Source organism: Leptopilina boulardi, unplaced genomic scaffold (assembly GCF_019393585.1).
Source record: "Leptopilina boulardi isolate dan_hultmark-lab unplaced genomic scaffold, ZJU_Lbou_2.1 LbouV2_273, whole genome shotgun sequence".
In the NCBI taxonomy this organism is placed as follows: domain Eukaryota; kingdom Metazoa; phylum Arthropoda; class Insecta; order Hymenoptera; family Figitidae; genus Leptopilina; species Leptopilina boulardi.
Window position 1 is genome coordinate 3,954,996 of NW_026137833.1, and position 20,889 is coordinate 3,975,884.

At 22.1% G+C, this 20,889-nt stretch overlaps 3 protein-coding genes across 3 annotated transcripts; 2 read left to right on the forward strand and 1 right to left on the reverse strand.

Moving 5' to 3' along the window:
- The first annotated feature begins 209 nt into the window (after positions 1-209).
- LOC127281688 (NAD-dependent protein deacetylase Sirt6) lies at positions 210-6,968 on the forward strand. The gene is made up of 7 exons (XM_051305542.1): positions 210-661; positions 860-987; positions 1,265-1,383; positions 2,194-2,317; positions 2,445-2,618; positions 3,590-3,713; positions 3,911-6,968. The coding sequence occupies exons 1-7, from the start codon at positions 596-598 to the stop codon at positions 4,487-4,489; spliced, it is 1,314 nt and encodes a 437-aa protein (XP_051161499.1). The 5' UTR covers positions 210-595; the 3' UTR covers positions 4,490-6,968.
- Positions 6,969-7,759: 791 nt separating this feature from the next.
- LOC127281690 (uncharacterized) lies at positions 7,760-10,565 on the forward strand. Its single transcript, XM_051305545.1, has 4 exons — positions 7,760-7,893; positions 9,550-9,723; positions 9,793-9,965; positions 10,136-10,565. The coding sequence occupies exons 2-4, from the start codon at positions 9,570-9,572 to the stop codon at positions 10,307-10,309; spliced, it is 501 nt and encodes a 166-aa protein (XP_051161502.1). The 5' UTR covers positions 7,760-7,893; positions 9,550-9,569; the 3' UTR covers positions 10,310-10,565.
- Positions 10,566-10,699: 134 nt separating this feature from the next.
- LOC127281686 (nuclear cap-binding protein subunit 1) lies at positions 10,700-20,404 on the reverse strand. The gene is made up of 7 exons (XM_051305540.1): positions 20,137-20,404; positions 14,285-15,626; positions 14,063-14,166; positions 12,319-12,545; positions 11,801-11,979; positions 11,349-11,715; positions 10,700-11,154 (listed from the first exon to the last, which is right to left on the reverse strand). The coding sequence occupies exons 1-7, from the start codon at positions 20,174-20,176 to the stop codon at positions 11,041-11,043; spliced, it is 2,373 nt and encodes a 790-aa protein (XP_051161497.1). The 5' UTR covers positions 20,177-20,404; the 3' UTR covers positions 10,700-11,040.
- Positions 20,405-20,889: the final 485 nt, after the last annotated feature.

A 20,889-nucleotide genomic window follows, 5' to 3' on the forward strand; every position in this document is an offset into this window, starting at 1 on the left:
CATTTAATTAATAGTATACTAAACAAATGATGTATATTTATTACTTTTTCTTGTTAATTATTTGAATTAATGAATATAAATCGATAAATTGTAATTATTTCATTGTATTGAAAGGGGTCATTAAACCCCATTGTTGTTAACATTATTTACCAAATGGTATATGATTTCATCGTTGATTATTATTATATATATATTTGTCAATTTTATGAGCGGAGTAAAAGCAGAATACCACTCTACAAGCCGCTTTGAAACGCGTGCGTAGACGCTAACAACTAAAGCCGCTGTTGGCTCGTTAATCTCCCCTCGGAAAGGAAAGAAATTAATAAAAAACAAACTACACAGTGTTTATCTTTTGATTGTTTATGCGCTTATATTTTCAAATTCATTTTGTTCTAACAATAAATGTTTGTAATTTGTTGTTCTCTTTAAATAAGTGTTTTTTAATTTCTATTTTAATTGCTTTAATGTTTTTAATTTTGATATTATAATTTGAAAAATAATAAAAGTAACCATATCTGTGCGGGGCATAAAGTGAATTCAAATAATATCGCTGATATCGCGCCCTGGGGAAAACTCGGGTAAAACTTTGAGTGAAATGTCATGTACTTATGCGGATGGCTTGTCGCCCTACGAGAACAAAGGCGTATTAGGCTTAGAGGAGGTAGAATTTTGATCATTTTTTTTTTATTCTCTCTCTTTTTTTGTTTAGATGTTTGCAAATTTAAATTAATGAAAATAAATGAAGAAAAATTCATTTGTTTTCAATGTTATGATAATAAATATATGAGGGAATAATTGTTTTTGTTGTTGTTTGGTTTTTTTTTTATTTTTCGATTTTTTTTTTTTTTTTTTTTTGCAGAAATACGACACTCAAGAAACACTTCGACTTAAGTGTGATCTTCTTGCTGATTGGATTAAAGGTGCTCGGCATGTTGTCGTTCACACAGGAGCTGGCATTAGTACAGCTGCTGGAATCCCTGATTTTAGGTGTGAAAAAAAAAGAATTTTTTTTTTTTTGTCAAAAATCATTTTTTTTTTTTTTTTTTTCATATAGAAGAGAAATTAAAATGTGACAATTCAAAAGTTTTTAGAATTATATTGAAATTAGTTTGAAAATTTTATTTTCATGATAATAAATATTTTTATATAAAATTAAAAAAATATTTTTTTTTTCCTACGAATTACAATACGTTTATTTTTTTTTTCTCTTAAATTATCTTTCGTTTTGAAAATGAGAAAAATATTTATGAAATATTTTTTTTAGGGGACCAAATGGAGTTTGGACATTGGAAAAAATTGGCGAAAAACCATCGATGAGTGTTGCTTTCGATGATGCGATTCCAACAAAAGCTCACATGGCTATTAAGAAATTAATCGACAACAGTAAATTTCTGTTTTTTTTATTTTTGCGTATTTTTGAATTTTTTTTTTTTTGGCAAAAAATTTAATTTCATTCATAATTCATTAAAAAGAAAAATTAATCGAAAATTTTAAAAAAAATTTATTTAATAAATTTATTTATTTATTTATTTAAATACACGGGTTTTAAAAGAACCCTTGAAATAAATGAAAGTTTTTAGGTCTAATTTATTGTTTTTTGAAATAAAATTACTTTCATTTATTAATAAAATTGGAACCACATAAATAATAGCAAAATTAAATTATTATTATTAAATAAAATTTATTTAATTTTTACAAAAAATAATCTTAAATATGCAAATCAAATTATTATTATTTTTTATTTTTATTTTAAATTGTACACAAGTTTATTAAATTAAATTAAATTTTTGCAAAAAAGAATTTTAAATAAAAAAAATTGAAATTCGCTAATAAATAAAAAATTTGAATAAATGAAAGAATTTTCTCTTTGAAATTTAATTTTTACAAAAAAGAATCTTAAAATATGAAAAATTAAATGAAATTTATTTAATTTTTACAAAAAAGAATCTTAAAATATGCAAATCAAATTATTATTTTATTTTTTATTTTTATTTTAAATTGTACACGGGTTTATTAAATTAAATTAAATTTTTGCAAAAAAGAATTTTAAATAAAAAAAATTGAAATTCGCTAATAAATAAAAGATTTGATTAAATGAAACAATTTTCTCTTTGAAAATAAATCAAATTTTTTTTTTTTTTTGCACGACAAAAGGAAAGATTAAATTTCACAAAAAAAATATTTTCTTTGCAGATAAAATTAAGTACATAGTAAGTCAGAATATAGATGGATTACATCTAAAATCAGGAGTTGGAAGGCAATATATTGCGGAATTACATGGAAATATGTTTGTTGAACAATGCGACAAATGTGGAAGGTACGAGTGTTTTTTTCTTTTTTTTTTTTACACGTAGAATAAAATTCTATATAGTTATGTAAGTTTTTGGTGAGAGAGAGAAAGAGAGAAACAGGCTATATAATTCATTGGCCATTTTATTGCACAGGCAATTCATCCGTAACTGTTCAACAAAAAGTGTTGGCAAAAAATGTCTCGAAACGGTCTGCAGATCAAGTCAAACGGGAGGCCGTCCTTGTCGTGGAAAAATGCACGACACAATACTCGATTGGGAACACAATTTACCCAATGACGATCTTACACTTTCTGATCTTCATGCCAGGTAGATGTTTTTAATTTTTCAGGATTTTTTTCTGATTTTTGAAAAAAAAAAAAAAACATTTTTGAAGGGCAAATTGGAATATTATTTTGAAATTAATTTGTTTTTTAACGATAAATTGAATGTAAATGCAGTATTTAAATTTTTTTTTCAAAATTAAGAATATATAACAAAAAAATTTAAATTTTGTTTTTATCACAAATTTGGAAAATTTAAAAAAGAATTTTTGTAAAATTATTTCACACTATTGTTGATTTAATATGAAAATCAATTATTTAAAATTTTAATTGTATAACTTTTGCTTCTAAAAATTATTGTCTTTATTTTTTATAATTGAAAACCTCTTGAAATATTTTCATTAGGATTAAGGGAAAAAAAAAAAAAAAAAAATTTTGCAAAATCAGAAAAAAGTCAGGGAGAAATACAATAAAATTTTTATGACAATCCTGATTAATATTTTTATTTTCATTATTTGATTTTAATTCTTCCAAAAAGGTGAAATAGGTTGAAAATTGTTTTGTTTTTTTTTTACCTAAAGAGTGTTTAAAAATTACTTTTCAAATGAAAAATCCCTTATTTTTTAATAATAATAATTTAATTTAGAAAATAATTGAGAATAAAAATGATTAAAATTACGAAAAAAAAGAAGACATTTTTAAAAACGATTTAATAGACGTTTATAATTATTTTAATTGTATTTTTGAATAAATAAATTTAGGAATATAATTTTTTAAATTAATTAATATTTTTTAATACTTTAATTCAATTATTGTTAACGTATGAATAGATTTTTTAATTTTTAACAAATTCATTAACTGGCAAAAAAAAAAATGAAAAAAATAATTAACGTATATTTTTTAGTTTAAAAAAATTGAATTCACAAAATATTAATTAAATAATAATTAATAAATATATTAAAATAACAAATTTTCAAAAAAAAAAATGTATAAATTTGCCAAATTTTTGTTTGACAGTGTTGCCGATTTGAGCATATGTTTGGGAACGACTCTACAAATAATACCCAGTGGAAATTTACCTTTATACACAAAAAAATACGGCGGTCGTCTTGTTATTTGCAATCTACAGCCAACAAAACACGTAAATTGTTTCTTTTTTCACTATCTAATTACCCTCGTTAAGATAAAAAGAAAAAATTTGCCATTTTTTTTTTTTTAGAATGTAATGGAACTTTTTTTATTTGTTACTTTTTTTTTACTCCAAAAGATCTAAAATTTTACAAAAAAAATTACTAAACAACAAAAATTAATTTAATCTATTTTAAAAAATTTTTTCAGGATAAAAAAGCTGATTTAATAATAAATGGTAAAATCGATGACATAATGACAAATGTAATGAAAACATTGGGTCTTGAAATTCCTGAATATGAAGTTGATTTAGATTCAACGAGAAATCCTGATTCTGATTCACCAGAAATGGATTGGACGATACCAAGTAATTTAATAAAAGAAATGAAAATTCTTTATAAAAAAGTATGTACGCCAGTTAAACGAAAGCGAAAGACATTTATGTACGAAAGAGAAATGCCAAAACCAGTGAAAAAAGAAAGAAAACCAACAACAACATCATCATCATTCCTACCAAAAACAGAAATAAAAACAGAATTAAAATCATCATTTTTACCCGAACGAAATAAAGAGGAAAAAATTATTTTATCAAATGACTTATTGAATATTAATAATCAAAATCAAAATTTCATAAAAGATTTTTCAATAAAACAAGAGCCTACAAGTAGTAATAGCGAAAATGCAATAAATGAAAATGAAATTGTCACAAATGATAATGAAAATGATGATACATTTGATGTTAATGATTGTAATGATATAATTGACGCTATTGACAGTAATATTATATAGTACTAGGAGCAGTTGGGATAAAAAAAGAAAAGAAAAGAAAGAAAAATGAAAAACAAAAAAAAAATCCAATTTTCCCCTATACATTTTTAGTACCTAGCAACGTGGCCGTATTTATAAACGCATATTTGTAATTGTGAGTGATTGAATCATAAATATTTATCTATTATATATAAAAATATAAAGCGAGAAAAAAAAGAGATATTTAAACGAAAAGAAAGAATTTTGATCGATGCGAGTCTCAAAACACACAAAAAAAAAAAAAAAAAAATATTAATGTTATTGCATTTAAAAATTAGATGATTGCTAATTCCAAATTTTTGGACAAACTACCTCTCGTTGCTATCTGTCGAATATTAATAATAATTATTATCGCCGATCAAAGCTCAACAAGCACTAACGAAATTTCCTTTTTTTATATTATATATATATATTATATATGCATATATATATATAAACATGCGAAATCAAATCCTGGAAGAAAATATCCCAAAGCTTGTTGTTTACATTTTTCACTCTCTTTTTTATATTAATATTGGATCAATGCAGTGAAAATTATTTGAGAATAATTGTTGATATATTTTTTCTAAACAAAATTTAGTTTTTTTTTTAAGCGAAACTAATTTAAAAACCAAACTGAGCCAATGAACTTAGAAATTCGTCGAGTTTCGCTTAAAAAAACTAAATTTTCTTTTTAAATATATCACCAATTATTCTCAAATAATTTTCAATGGATTGATCCTATTGAATTTTTGAAAATAAGGAAAAACTTCCCTCAACCCCTAAAATTCGAACAAATCATACTTTTTCTCAATTTTTTTTTTAAAATATAGAATAAAATAGAATTTATTTTCTTTTGACAGTACAAAATATTTGTTTCTTGTCCATTTTTTTTTTTAAATATAATTTACGTGATTTAGAAAAAAAAGATTTATTTAAATTCGTTCAGATTTAATTAATATTTCCAATGGAAATATCCATTTATTTTTTAATTAATTTATTTATTATCACATCTTTTTTTGAATTTTTGTATTTTTTTGGACTTTACAAAAAATTTTGTTTTTTTAAAAATAAACAATTTTGAGAAAAAGTTATATGTGATTCGTTACAATAATATTAAGAGTGAAGGGGGGGGGGAAGGTTTTCTTTTCAAGAAAAAATCGGACAAACAATCGGAACAAAAGTTAATATTTTTGTATTATTAAATTTGAAAAAGAACAAAAAAAACAGAAACATACAATTTTTAATTAAATAATGTGTGGAGACAATTTAGTTTTTTTAAAATACTTTTAAATTATATTAAAAAAAATTAATAATTATATTAAAACTTGATAAATTATTTAAGAAATATTTGGAAAAAATAGCAATTAAAAATCAATAATAATTTATAAATCTAAAATTAAATTTTAGAATAATTTTCAAATTTTTTCTTTCTCTATTAATTTTTTATTATTCAAAAACAATATTTATTTAAAAAAAAAAAATTATTAAAAAATAACAAATTGTGAACAATTTCCTCTGAAACACTTTTTTTAATTAAAAACTGTTTTAAAAAATAAAAAAAAATAAATTATGAAGTTGATCTAACTTTGATTTTTGATTGTCCGACCGATTTTTTTATAGTGACACATTAATAATCAAATCACAATTCATAATAATTAAAAATTCTTAATTTCATTTTTAAATTGGTTAAAAAAAAAAATTTGAAATATAAGAAAAAGAAATCTACATCCAATTTTAATTAAATTTGAAATTATTTTAAATAAGAAATAATTTTTATTTTTAAACAAATAATTAGCTTTTTTTAAAATTTATTTACACATTACATTTTATTAAATTATTTAATTAAATTTATAAAATTTTGAATGATTTATAATAGAAGAAAATGTAATTTAATTTGGATTTTTTTTTTTTGTTTTTAGAAAATTTAGTTTCAACTATTTTTGAAAAATAGGTTTGAGAGTTGTTTTTTTTTTATATTGTTTTTAATGTTCTGAGAGCGATAACGTTGTAATATGTCACGTGGCCTTAAGGATGTTTGACCCATTGACGTAATATCGAATTGAAAAAAAAAGAAAACGATTTGTAACACGAAAAATATTTAAACGAGTTTTTAATGAATATTTTCAATATTATCAAAGGATTTTAAAACGAAAGTCTTAATTCTGAATTTAGAATTTTATTTTTAAATCCGAAAATAAGATGCAATTTTTTAAATTACATTAGAAATTTTTAAATAATTATCAAAAATGCAATTTTTTAATGTCCAAAATTCTAAAATTTAAAATTTTTGACACTTTTTCTGAAAAATTGTTTAACAATTTTTTAGTATAAAATTAATTGAACTATTCTTTTTGACTGTCCATCCTCGAAATTACGTAAATGGACAAAACTTCCTTAAAAAAAAAAGAAAAATACAAAAAATAAAAAAAAAATAACAGAATATAAAATCCAAAATGTCTCGTGACAATTTTTTTTTTTTTTTTGAGAAGAAAGAAATAATGAATGTACCAAAATTTGGAAAGCGTATTTTAATTGTGTGTAGTGTACCTAGTGCTAAGTGTTTTTTCAGTAGGTATACATTGCAACTCTTGAAATTCAACTTTTTGGGCTTTCGCCACATAGTTCCTCGTTTATTAATTAATTAAATAATATTTCAGTGCATCGATAAACCTTTAAAAAAAAATCGGTGCACAAAATGAAAAAAAAAAGAGGTCATTTTCTAATCTTATAAAAAATGACTCAAATGTAAAACTCCTCTGCACAAATTTTTAATGGCGCAAAACAAATTTAAAGAAAAAAAAAAAAAAAAAAAAAAAAAAGAAACTAAACAAATGTTTTGCCTTTTTTCGTGATTCGAAAGTGACCTTCGTGCAGTTAATCGTCGAGTGTTGGAGATTGAATTATATAAATATATTGTAGTATTTTACAAATGCGTTTGGTAAAATTTGCTTCACGTGTTCCTTATAATATTTAGTCTTTTAGAAAAAATATATATATTTGTTGTTTTGTTTTTTTTTTTTTTGTAAACGAAATATTATTTTAAGAGAATTATTTTTTATGAGAATTTTAGTCTTCCTATATATTGAAAATAAAATATTTAAAAAATAAGAATAAAAAAAGAATGGAAAAAAAAAATTTTTATTTGCAATTTTACCAAATGCACTTGTTTTTTTTTTTTGTAGTTAAAGTAAAAGATATTACGAATATCTTGCGTTCAAAACAAAAAGAAACAAAAAAAAAATTATATAGTTAAGCGAATATTTGTAAGAACGTTTCTGTTTGGTTTCCATAGAGACAACAGTTATATCAATCTATTATAAAATATAATTGATCATCATATTTAGTATCCAGCTTAATCTCATACGGCTTTTCGTCATAAATACAATTTACATAAATAATAATATGTAAGTCAATTCGCGCAAGTTCTATCATTTATTTTATGGGCGCATATTTTACATTTTTAAAGAAAAAAAAAAAACAAACAAACTTATCGTGCCATAGTTCTTTTACATGTTTAACGTTTTGTAATAAGAATTAAATAAATTGGTTATAATCAGTTTCATTCAAATTTTGTCAGTAATTAAAAAATTATTTCTTTCAGGATTCTTGTTTTTTTTTTTTTTTTTGTCAGTTAAGAAAATTAATTTATATCTGGAATTTTTATATTTCTCCTTTTGTTTTTAAATCAATTTTCTTAATCAATCAATTTTTCTATATTTTTTAATATATATTCTGTTATTGTAGTTTTTATTTTTGTTTTTTTGGTAAATTAATAATTATTATAATGGCAAATAAAGAGAATTTTGCAAAAAAAAAAGAAGCTTCAGTAATTCTAATTTACCAAAATTTTAATTTCAAATCGATTGAAAATCAATTATTTTTAAATTATTATTAATTAACTATTATTATTATCATTTTCTTCAAAAATGGATTTATCAGATTTTTAAAATTTACTCCTCTATTAATTAATTATTATTTTTTTTTTAAGTTTTTTTTTTAATAATTTTAAAGTTTTTTGAAAATTCAATTGTTTAACAAATTTTTTTTCAATTTAAAAATTCGCCAAAAACTTCAATTATTGTCTGAAATTTGCAAAAAGAATTTTTAACAATTCAAATTTACAAAAGAATTCAATTTTTAAATCTCTTGAAATTCAATTATTATATTTCTTAAATATATCTAAACTGTAAATTTTTCAAAAATTCAATTATTTATGAATTTTTATATAAATTTTTTTTATTAAATGAATTATTTTTGATAATTTTATTTTTGTTAGTTTAAAAAAAAGCAAAATTATTTGTGACGCGCCCTGAAAAAAGGGACCTTAGAAGCAAAAAATTATAGATTATGTTTTGAAAATTTGAAATAAAAATACACAAAGAGGATCAACTCTCAACATAAATTATTTATATTAAGTCTTCATTATATCTAAAAATGTTTAATAAAAACTGAATTAAATTTTACTTAAATAAAAATAAATTTTTAATCAAGGTAAAACTACCGTAAACATAATCTATAATTCGTTTTCTTCTAAGGTCCCTTTCTTCAGAGCGTGTCACATTTATAATTTTTTGAATTATTTTTTTTTTCAATTTTGTTTTTATAAATTAAATATTTTCAAAATTTAATTCCAAACGTTTCAATTTTTAAATGTCTCGAAATTTAATCATATTTTTTAAAAATCTAAACTATAATTCTTTCAAAAATTAAATTATTTATTAATTTTTATCTAAAAATTTTCACTGAAAAAACTACTTTTAATAATTTTAATAAATTTTCATTAATAATCTTTAATATTTAATAATAAATTATAATAAATCATTTTTAATACAATCTTTAATAAATTTTTGAATATTAATTCAGAATTCTTTTTTATTTTTTTGTCAGATATAAAAAAAAGATTGATAATTTTTTATATTAATTTGTTGAATTTTGTTTTAATTTCATTTTTTCATTTTTATTTTGTTTTCTTTTGTTTTTCAAAAAAATTTGCTTAATTATCCATTTATAAGTAAATATTTCCATTACATATTATCAATTTTTTTTGTTCTATATTTTAGTAAAATTAACAATTATTTTAATGGCAAATAAAAAGGAATCGTCAAATAATCAAAATTGTGAATTCCAAAGAAAAAGTCCTTTGAATTTCGATGATAATTATTGTCATACAACAAATTGGCAAAGTGAGACAAAAAATTCTTTTCCATTAATAAAAAATACTGGCGAAAAAATTGGTAATTTCTTTCTATTATAATATTTGATTTTTTGATTTTTTCATTTTTCAATCAATTTCTATTTTATAGGCAAACGAAGAGAATTATTGAAAAAATATTTTCAACTGCAAGCTGCTAAAGAAATTCAAGAAGAGGAATTAGCCGATTTACCATTACCTGATTTAATTTCCACGGAATATATTGAAAGTTTTTGCAATTCTGATTTCAAGCCATTTATGGAAAATGATCATTATATTGTTAATGTAAGTCTCGTTTTTTAATGTCTAAATTAAAAAGATGAATTATTTAATTTTTTTTGAAAATTAGTGAAAAATCAGAACAAAAAAAATTAAGATATCAAAATTTGAAATATTAAAATTATTCGTAAAACAATTTTAGTAATTATAAATAAATTGATATTGAAAAAAAATAGATACAACTGAAATATCCATTATACGGAGGCGTTGCAAATTCATTATATAAGGAACAAATGGAAAAGGGTTATTTAAAACTGCATTCAACAATTTGTAACTACAATCAACCATTTCGAAAATCAAATTTTTTTACAATGCCACCGGAACTTTCGCTACGAGAAGTCGATTCGTAATTTTTTTTGTTTTCTTTTTTTTTGTCATATTCTTAATTTAAAAAAGAAAATAGATTTTTCAAATTTAGGAAGATTTTATGCACAAAGAAATATTTATATATACACATATGCACATAAGAATAAATATGTACAGATGAAGTAAGAAAAAAAAAATAATTATGATTATACAAATCACAAAGCAGCAAAATTGAATGATATATAATTTTGTTTTAAACTAATATAGCTTTCGTTAATAAGGTAAATTAGTTACCTAAATCATCTTACATCGTAACCTACATGTACTCAAAATCTTATTACATTTTTAAGGCAACATTGACAATGAGTAAGAAAAAATTTCTTAAACCAAAAAAAAAGAATCTCTAATAAGAATCAATTTTTACCTTATGAACCTTAATAAAAAAAAAAAAAAAAAAAAAAAAAAAAAAAAAAAAAAAAATTATGTAAATTACCTTACATTTTTTTCCCAAATTTTTAATTTATATTAAAATTAAAGTTAAGTTTAATTTTATTTATAGCTGAGGAAAAAAAATAATAAATAATCTATGCTCGATTATGAATTAAGTTAAGAAATATAAAGTGAATAATCACTTTGATTTTTATAAGTATAATTATGGATTTTAAAACGAGTCAAAATTAATCATGTCACAAAGTAACGAAATTATAATTCGATACTTGCTTTGTTTATATATATATGTATATATATATATTGGTCGTGAAAATTTGCAAATTATTCACGCACGAAGCGAGACAAATTGATGGAAAACATCAAGTATATGTGGATCGAGATCTGATGTGAAAAGCAATGTTTCCAATGTTGACGAGTATTTTTGAACTTGTTCATGATGCTGAAAAAAAAATTCAATTTACAAAATTTACATAATTTAAAATTGTGACAAGTTTGTAAATTTTTTTTTTTTATGCCAAAAGAATAAATTTTTATTTTCCAGCATTTTAATTAAATATTATATAAAAGACTGATAATATAAAAAAAAAAAATTTTTTAATTAATCTATTGAAATTTTAATTAAATTAAACTTACCAGTAAAAATACTTGTTGAAGACGTCCAACAGTCCAACGATACCAATGTGTATTGTAATCAACGCCATCAGTATCGCAACGCACTAAATGCTCCGAAAGAATCATTATAAAACGTTGGAATATAATGAGGAATAAATTTTTTTGATCAGCTTGCGCTGCTTCAAGTTTTTCCTCCATACGTTCAACAACATCTTCCGATGGTCTCTCACCACTTTTCTCTTTGTTCTCATCGTCCTCTGATGATGATCCAGATCTACTTTCGGCCCTTCGTAATTTTTCACGTGTCTCAGTTAATTCTTTTGTCAATTTAATAACATGCTTATTTTTCTTTAATATTGTCAAATGTAAAACCTCCCAAATATAAAGTCTGCAAAAAAAAGAAAAAAGAATTTTACATTCAAATTTATTGTTAATTAATATTTTTTTATTATTATTATTTAATTTTTACTGACTTTGTAAATTCTGAAGACATTTCTTTAGAAAATATCCAATTTGCGATGGCACTGCATTCAATGATGCCAGTTTTCAATAATTTGTCAGTCAATACCACCATCATTTGAGCATGATTTTTCCAGAGAGCGAACATATTTCTTAGGATACAAATTTGAGCTTCTTCCGTTTCGGCGAGAACCTTAAAAAACGACAAAAAAAAAGCAAATTATTTTAATTTCAGAGGCTATTTTTTTTTAATTCGTTAAATTTAATTTTAGTTTAAAAGAGAACAATTAAAAAAAAACTCAAAAAATTAAAAACAAATTATTTTACATACAAAAAATATTTAGGTAAAAATATGTAATAAAAAGAATTAATTAATTTACAATCAAATTTTATTTTCAGTCTAAATTATAATAAAAACCACATTAATAATAATCAACTAAATTAATTAATAAAAAAAAAAAATTTATTAAAATCATATAGTAATAAAATTAAAGAAAAAAATAAAATCCAATAAATAAAAATAAAAATTTACCTTGAACACATAGTGAAATTTGCCAATTGCCGCGAAGCTGTGACTGAAACTTTTCGATCCAAGATTGAGTAAAGTTTGAACGAAAACATCAATTTTCAAGGGATTGAACGTTTCTTCGTCTCCTGTTCCTGGCAGAGTATTGAGAACAGTTAAAACTTCCTCTGGAGTGCATTTTCTTCTTATTGACATCACAAGCTCGTGAGCAGTTGTCGTTCCAGGTAGAGCGCCTTAAAAAGCAAAAAAAAAAAAAAAGTAAAATATTAAAATTAATTCTAAAATCTTTTGAAATTAAAATACATGTAAAAACTTTTGTAAATCTTTCCAAAATTCAATTATTTCCATTATATTCACATTATTATGTTATTTTAGAGAAAATATTTTAACTAAAATTCTTCCACAAAATTTTATAATTTTCAAAAATTTTAATGAACTTTTCCAATAATTTAATAATTTGAACAATTTTCATATTTATATATAATTAGAATTACAAATTAAATTTACAACTTACAACTTTCAACACATTAATTTTTAATTTTCAGAGAATGTATTAAATTATCAAATTTTTAAACTTTAAATTTTTTCAAAAATTTAATTATTATTATTATTATTATTATTAAAAACATTTATTGTAACTCTTGAAAATATTCATTATTATTAAGAATGAAAATTATATTTTATCAAAAATTTGTATAAAGTATTTATATAAGCTATTATTTTCAAAATTATCAATGGCTTAAAAAATTTTAATATTAAAAAAAAATAAAATTTTAACTAAAATTCTTCGAGAAATTCAATTTAAAAAAAATAATTATTAAATAAATTTTTTTTTAAATTCAATTATTTTGTTTAAAATTTGTAAACAATCTATAAAAAAATTTTAATTTCCAAACTTATAATTTCAAAATCACCTGAAATTCAATTAATTTTGAAAATCTTAATCTTTCAAAAATTCAATTACGGATGGTTCCGGCAATTCAATTTTTTAATTTTTTAAATTTGAAAAAAAAAGAAAATCTTCAGTTATTTAAATTTACCAAACTTTCAAAGTCAAATTATATGAATTTAATTAATTTTAAAAATCTCAAATACAAATCATTTGAACATTAATTATTTATAAATTTTGAACACAAATTTTTCGCTAAATGAAATTTTATTTCTAATAATTTTAATATATTATAGTTTTTCAGAAAATTCAATTATTTAGAAAAAAATTTTCTTGTTCAAAAAATTACCAAAAAATTAAATTATTTTCTGAAATTTGCAAAAAATAAATCTTTAGCAATTCTTTACAAATTTCAACTGTAAATCTTAAAAAAAAAATCAATTATATTTATTTTAATAGAATTTTTAGAAAATTCAATTACCTATCAAAAAAAAAATGTTTTTAGTTAAAAATTCTCCAAAAATTCAATTATTTTTTAAAATTTTTTCCAAAATAAAAATAAAATCCTTGGCAATAATTCACAAAAAGTTTCAATTTTTAAATATTTTGAAATTTAATAATATTTCTAAAAAAAAAAAAAAAAAAATCTAAACTGTAATTCTTCGAAAATTTCATTTATTATCGATTTGTTCTTGAAAATCAGAAATTTATTTATAGTAGTAATCTTACTAAAAAATTTAATAAGACTGATCGCTCAATTTTTTGAATTCTGGTAAAGTAAAAAAAAAATAATTATTTAATCCTTTTTTTTCTTGAAAAAATATTTTAATATAAATATTAATTTAATTTTTATTCACTTACTTGCACCTTCCGCGGAGTATTTGTAAATTGGTTCCGGAAGTTCTGGAATTAAACTGGCATACGACTCCGGCATCATATCACGAATTCTCTGATAATACGATAAACTGAAAAAGATTTTAATAATAATTATTATTATTAATTGAAAATATTTTCTAAACTCCAGCGATTTTTGAAAAAAAAAGAAAAAAAAAGAAAAAATGTTAAGCAACAAAAAAATTGTACCGTAATGCTTTTTGAAGAACCTCTCGTATAAATTTTGGACGTGGATGTTCCGTCTCACGTTGTAAACACGAATCCCAATCCTCCCACGACCAACGAAATTGAAAATTACTTAAATGATATGCAAACCACCAAACAAAACGATCGAATGCCGTTGCAGCCATACTGTCAATACGTCGAAATAAAATTTCCGTCGCTTGCGCCAATACCTGTGGCATTGTTGATGGTTGCAATTTACAAAGTTCTATTAAAATCGAACCATATGCAATTTCCAAATGTTTTGGCGTTGGCAATCGAAATAATTCACCAAACATCACTTCAACAATACAATAGTCGAGTGGTATTTTCAATTTATAGGGGAAATTCAATAAATGTGATGCACAATCTTTACGTTCAAAAAAATAATTATCAATTATTTGCCGTAAATGTTCTTCAATTAAAAATCTCTCAATTGCATGACTACCGGGCAATAGTGGACCCTCAGCGGGACAATCGGTATAGTCAAACATACGAAAAACAACATTTGGCAATGGATAAACATATGATTCATGATGCGGTGGCGGTATAAGTGTTGGTAAATTATGTTGAAGCGCTTCACATAAAATTGAATCAAACGCAAGATAAGGCCTGGGAATATGTTTCTCCGCCCAATTATCTTGTCGTAATTTTCTCACTTGCGCCCATAAACAATCTAAATATTCCTCCTGTGGATGTGGTGTATCACTTGACCATATTCTTAATGCCGGTTGATGTTTCTTACTGCGTTTATTGAGAAACACTTCAATTGTCACCATAAGATGATCTAATTCCTGTTCTTTTTTTTCATAAAGCTCACGTCCAACCCATGGCAATGTTGATAATACAGCAAAAACATACCAATCGCGTCTCACCTGTGGTACACTATCCTCATTAGCAGCGTCCAACATACTATCAAATAATTGCATTAATGAACCACACGACAATACATGACAATTAACTAAATCGGCCAAAAAACGAAGTGAATATCTTGCTACATCCCATTTGCCAATTTTTAATGCTTCCTTAAAATTTTTCACCATATAATCAACAAATTCACCGCCAAAATTGAAATTTTTTGCATTCAATAAACCCACCAATGTTGTGTATATTGTACATTTTTCTGGCATTTTAATTGCACAATCAGTTAATATTCGTAGAATTTTACTACGAAATAAACCTAAATCAGCTTCCAATACTGATGCCAATCCTTCTAAATTACTTTCAAGTGATGATGTCGATTTTTCACCGACACGCAAAATAAGTGATTCGAGACGATCTTCAATCTCTTGATTCTCCGATACTCGTCTTCGTTTCTTGTAAACGCGTTCTGTAAATTATATTTTTTTTCTTTAAAAAATGTTTCAAATTTACCTGAAATTCTAAACGTTTAAGTGAATGAAATTTTGTTTTGTTAATTACTAATGCAATGAAAAATATTTTTATTTAAAAATTCATTTTTTATCTATGTTAGCAAAAAATTTTACAAAAAAAAAACTTGAATAGGCTTATTGAAATATATTATTATTAATAATAATTATAGTATTACTTGCTATTTTATATATTATATTGTGTTAAAAGAGTATTTTTTTTACATTTTAAATAAAAATAATAAAAATTTATAATTTTAAATTATTTTACATTAATTTTATTATTTATTTATTAATTAATTAATAATTTAATTAAATAATTAATGAGTCTAAATTTTGTGAACTGTGACAATATTTTTTGAAAAGTTGAATTTTTTTCATGAAATTTACTGTTTTTTTTTCTATATTCAAAACAGAAAATAAAAAATACAAATTGCAGTTTTGCCACGAAGTGTAATAATATTAACGTTTATGATAAACGATTTTTAAAGAAATAATTTTTTAAAATGAAAAATTCTATAATTTTTCGCCTAAAAAATATTTTTTTTTTATAATTTGTTGATTAATGAAAATTAGAAGAAATATTTTTTAGGCAAAAAATTATAGAATTTTTCATTTTAAAAATTTTTTTCTTTAAAAATCCTTTATCATAAATGTTGCATACTTCAGCTTTGTGTTTAGACAAATTTGAAGATTTATAGAAGTTATTGTTCAGATCTCGGATCGACTTTAAGGCACAAAAAAAAGTCGAAAAAGTCCATTTTTTTATTTTAACAAAATTTAATTGGTTAATAAATATTTTACTTTAAATAAATAATGTTATTAGATATTAAATTCATTTTATTAATTCTGTAATGAGAATAATTCTATAATGAATATTATCAAGAAAATTTATTTCGAATATTTCAGAATCGAACTAATTGTAAGACAAATTTTCAAAATTTTATTTAAGTAGGACAAATTTTTTAAAAAAATTCTTAAAGTTTCATTTTTATATTTCTTTGAAGTTTGATTTAAGCAATTTATTGGAATTAAAAATTTTGTCATAGTTTTTAGTTTTGATGGTCAAAAAAATTTCAGGCAATATTTAATCAAGTTTTACAGATTTTTAAATAAAAATTTTTTTTAAAATAATAATTTTGGAAGAGTTAAAGTTAAAATTTTTAGAAATAATTAAATTTCAAAAGATTTTGTTAATTTTCAGAAAAAATTAAATTTTACAGAACTAAAAAAAATTTATAAAATAATTTTAGATTTCAAAGAGTTACAATTATTTTGATTTTTAAAAATTAATTGAACTTCAAGTGATTTTTAATTTAAAATTTTTGATGATTTCTATTACTAAAAAAATTATTAGAAATTGCAGATAAAAATACAATAATGTGAAAACTTTTTAAATGAAAAATGGTTTTAGATAGTTGAATTTTCGAAGAATATTATAAAAATCATTAAAAATAATTGAATTTCAAGAGAGTTCTAATTAAAATTATTAAATTTCAAAAAATTTTAGATGAAAAATTTTAGAAATAATTAAATTTTAGATGATTTTAAATTGAAATTTTTGAAAATAATTGAATTTCTAAAGATTGTATTAAATTTCAGACAATAATTATTATAATAAGAGAAATTTTAGTGATTTCTGTTGATGAAGAATTTTTTAGAAATCATATAAAAAAAATTAAATTCCAAAAGTTTTAAATTAAAAAATGCTTTCAGATAATTAAATTTTCGAAGAATATTATAAAAATCATAAAAAAATAATTGAAATTTTTGCCAATAATTAAAAATTACAAGTGATTTTGAACTAAAAATTTTTTGTAATTTTATTTGCTAATTTTTAAAAAATTTAAAACAATTATTAAATTTTATAAAAATTTTAATTGAAAACAAGTTTAAGATAATTTGAATTTGTGATGAATTTCATTAAAAATTTAATAAAATAATTAATTTAGTGAAGAATTTTAGTTAAAAATTTGTTAAATAAAAAGAAATTTGTTAAAAATTTTTTTTTTAAAGTTGAAAAAAAAGTCGAAAAAGTCGCATTTTATTAAAAGAAGTCGAAAAAAGTCGTATTTTTGAAAAAAAGTAGAAAAAAGTCGTATAATCCGAGGCCTAATTTTATTATAATTTTCCGAAATTTCAATTGTTTATAAATTATAGTTATTCTATAATAAATTATAGTTTTTCGAAAATTCATTAAAAAAAAAAAAATTCTCGTTTAAAAATCGGAGTGGCTATTTCGCCCGTCGCGGGCGAACTAATTCATTTCTGTTATTTCGCCCGTCGCGGGCGAAATAGATACGACTGTGTGAACTGGCTATTTCGCCCGTCGAAATGAATGTGTTTTAGAAGACGGGCAAAATAAGAAAAATAGATTATTTCGCCCGTTCAAGATAAAATCGAGTATCTGGAAGACGGGCGAGTATATTATTTCGTCCGTTAAGTATAGACAGCTGTTTTTTAGATAATGAGAAAAAATAATTTTACTTTTTTTAAATATAACAAATAAGATGGATAGAAAAAAGACGTCTGAGTATAGGTCTAATATTATTTATTTATATCTTTTGGAGTATTTGGTTTAATAAAATAGAAGAAATTTAAATAAAAAAAAAAGTTCTTAAAAATTCTTTAAATTCTTAAAATTAATACTTAATTATTTTCTATTTTTTTTCAAAAAATTTTATTAATTAAAGTTTTGAGAATATTTGTAACATAAAATTTGTTTGTAATTATTAACTTGAAGATTTATCAAATATTTATTTTACACGTTTTTGAGACGTGACTTTAAAGAATAATAATTATTTTGTCTAAGAAATTGTATTGGAAAAAAAATTAATATATTTATAGAGGTATTAATTACTCTTATTAAATAATTAAAAAAATTTAATATTTTATAGTAATGGTAAATAAATTTAATTAAAATTATAAAAAAATTAATCTAATATTAAAATTATAAATTATAATTATTAAATTTAACTAATTAAAATTACGATGTTGAAGTCGAAAACAATTAAAATTGATCGTCATCGATTTAAAAATATTAATATTTTTTCAAATAATTAATAATATTTTTTAATATTTTTTATAAATTTTTCTTTTAAAAATTGTTGACGAAAAAATTGCAAAAAAATTTTTCTTAAAAATTGAAAAAATCATTTTAAAAAATTTTTTTCATGAAAAATGAAAAAAAATTTTTTTTTAATTTTGTTTATTAAACTTTGGTAATAAAAATTGTGGATTTTAATTTTGTAATTTAAATAAGAATTCAAAAATCGACTATTTCTGAAATTTTTGTATATTTGCATCTCTAAATTCAACGAGTAAATAAAATTGAAGACAATCAAAATAAAGAATGTCATATGAACTACTTTCGATACCAAATAGATTTTCAAACAACGCACCGTCGTTTTCAATATTTAAAGAATATACTATACGGAGTATAATCTCACATTGATATATAAAACCATGATTCTGCTGAGAAAGAAATCAGAAAAACCCTTTTTTTTATCGAAACACAAAAAATAAATGAGACCGTCAAATTTGTTTATCAAATATATGATATTTAACATAAATTGCAAAATAAAAGTTAAAATAATTTTAGTTTGTAAATTGAAATATACAACAGCTGTTTATACCTAGCGGGCTAAATATTGTATTTTGATTATTTCGCCCGTTTTTGTTTAAACATTTCACGGACGAAATAATATACTCGCCCGTCTTCCAGATACTCGATTTTATCTTGAACGGGCGAAATAATCTATTTTTCTTATTTTGCCCGTCTTCTAAAACACATTCATTTCGCCCGCGACGGGCGAAATAACAGAAATGAATTAGTTCGCCCGAGCGGGCGAAATAGAAACAGCCTTTAAAAATACCCAAAAAATTAAATTGTCTGAAATTTGCAAAAAAAAAAATTTTTGTTATCAATTCACAAATTCTAGATTCAAATTAATGATAAAAAGAAATTAGGGCAAATTAACAACGTAAATTATGGTAAAAAATTTACCTAAATCCTCCCCTTAAACATTAATTAAACTATTAATTTATTTTTTAGTAATAAAAACAAATATTTTATAGCTAAAATTTTAACTTAAAGACGTAGTAAACAAATTTTTCATTCATTTAAACGTTCAGAATTTGCAGAAATTCATTTTAGAGGTTATGTTTTGTTTTTTTCTTCGATTTATTGTTATTAATCTTACTATAAAAATAAAATTCACTTAATTTTAAAATTCTAATTTTTTTACAATTTTTATATATTATTAATAAATTGTTATTTATTTCTAATATTGTGAAGATTGTGAAAATTTCAGAAATACCAATTTCAAAGTTTATCTTTTTCTAAGAGATAAATTTTCATGTTCATTGAAATAATAAATGAGAAAAAAATGATGAAAATTGAAAGAGAGTGAATATTTTTTAATTAAGAAATAATAAAAAATATAAATAGAAAAAAAATAATGCATATACCATATCCATCGTCATCATCGTGGGCTCTTCTTCTACTCATTTTTTTTCTTTTTTCTTTTGAACGATATGGAATGAATGTAACTTTTTCACTTATTAATTAACAATCACATGAATACTTTCACTTATTTGTGATGATGCAGAAAAAAAATGCGAAGACGTAAATTTTATAATTAAATATAAACTTTTTATTGTCAGCTTCTGTATAACCTAGAACAATCGACAGCCGCTTGATTTTTCCGAATGCTTCTTTTGTTACGAGCATATGAGTAATATTAACGCGCAAGCGTCACATACGCACGTTGATTCGTCGAGTTCTTACTTTGGTTAAATCCTTAAGAGGAACCGGGAATTTTAAATAAATAAAAAGGCAGAATTTCCAATAAAGGAATGGGAAAGCCCTTAAGGAAGAATTATATCAATTCTTCGTCAAGAGTAAAACCCTTAAGATTTATTAAATATAAATTACAATACAAATTGACTTAGGAGCTTTGAGGAAGCAACCGTCTAAGTCAAGAGAGAGATTAGAACTAACTGTCAGATTTTCAAGTCCTTCGGAGGTACTCTCCGGTTTGGGTCCATTTTAGGCGGAATGCGCATGATCGGCTATGACGCGCATTCCTTGCTGGTGTATCCAGCGTTTCAACACCAACACTACACCGCACTTCACTGTGTAACACATACATACACAAATACTGGAAGTACTCTCAGTATATACATTACGCAGAGTATATAATAATTCACACTATTATATTA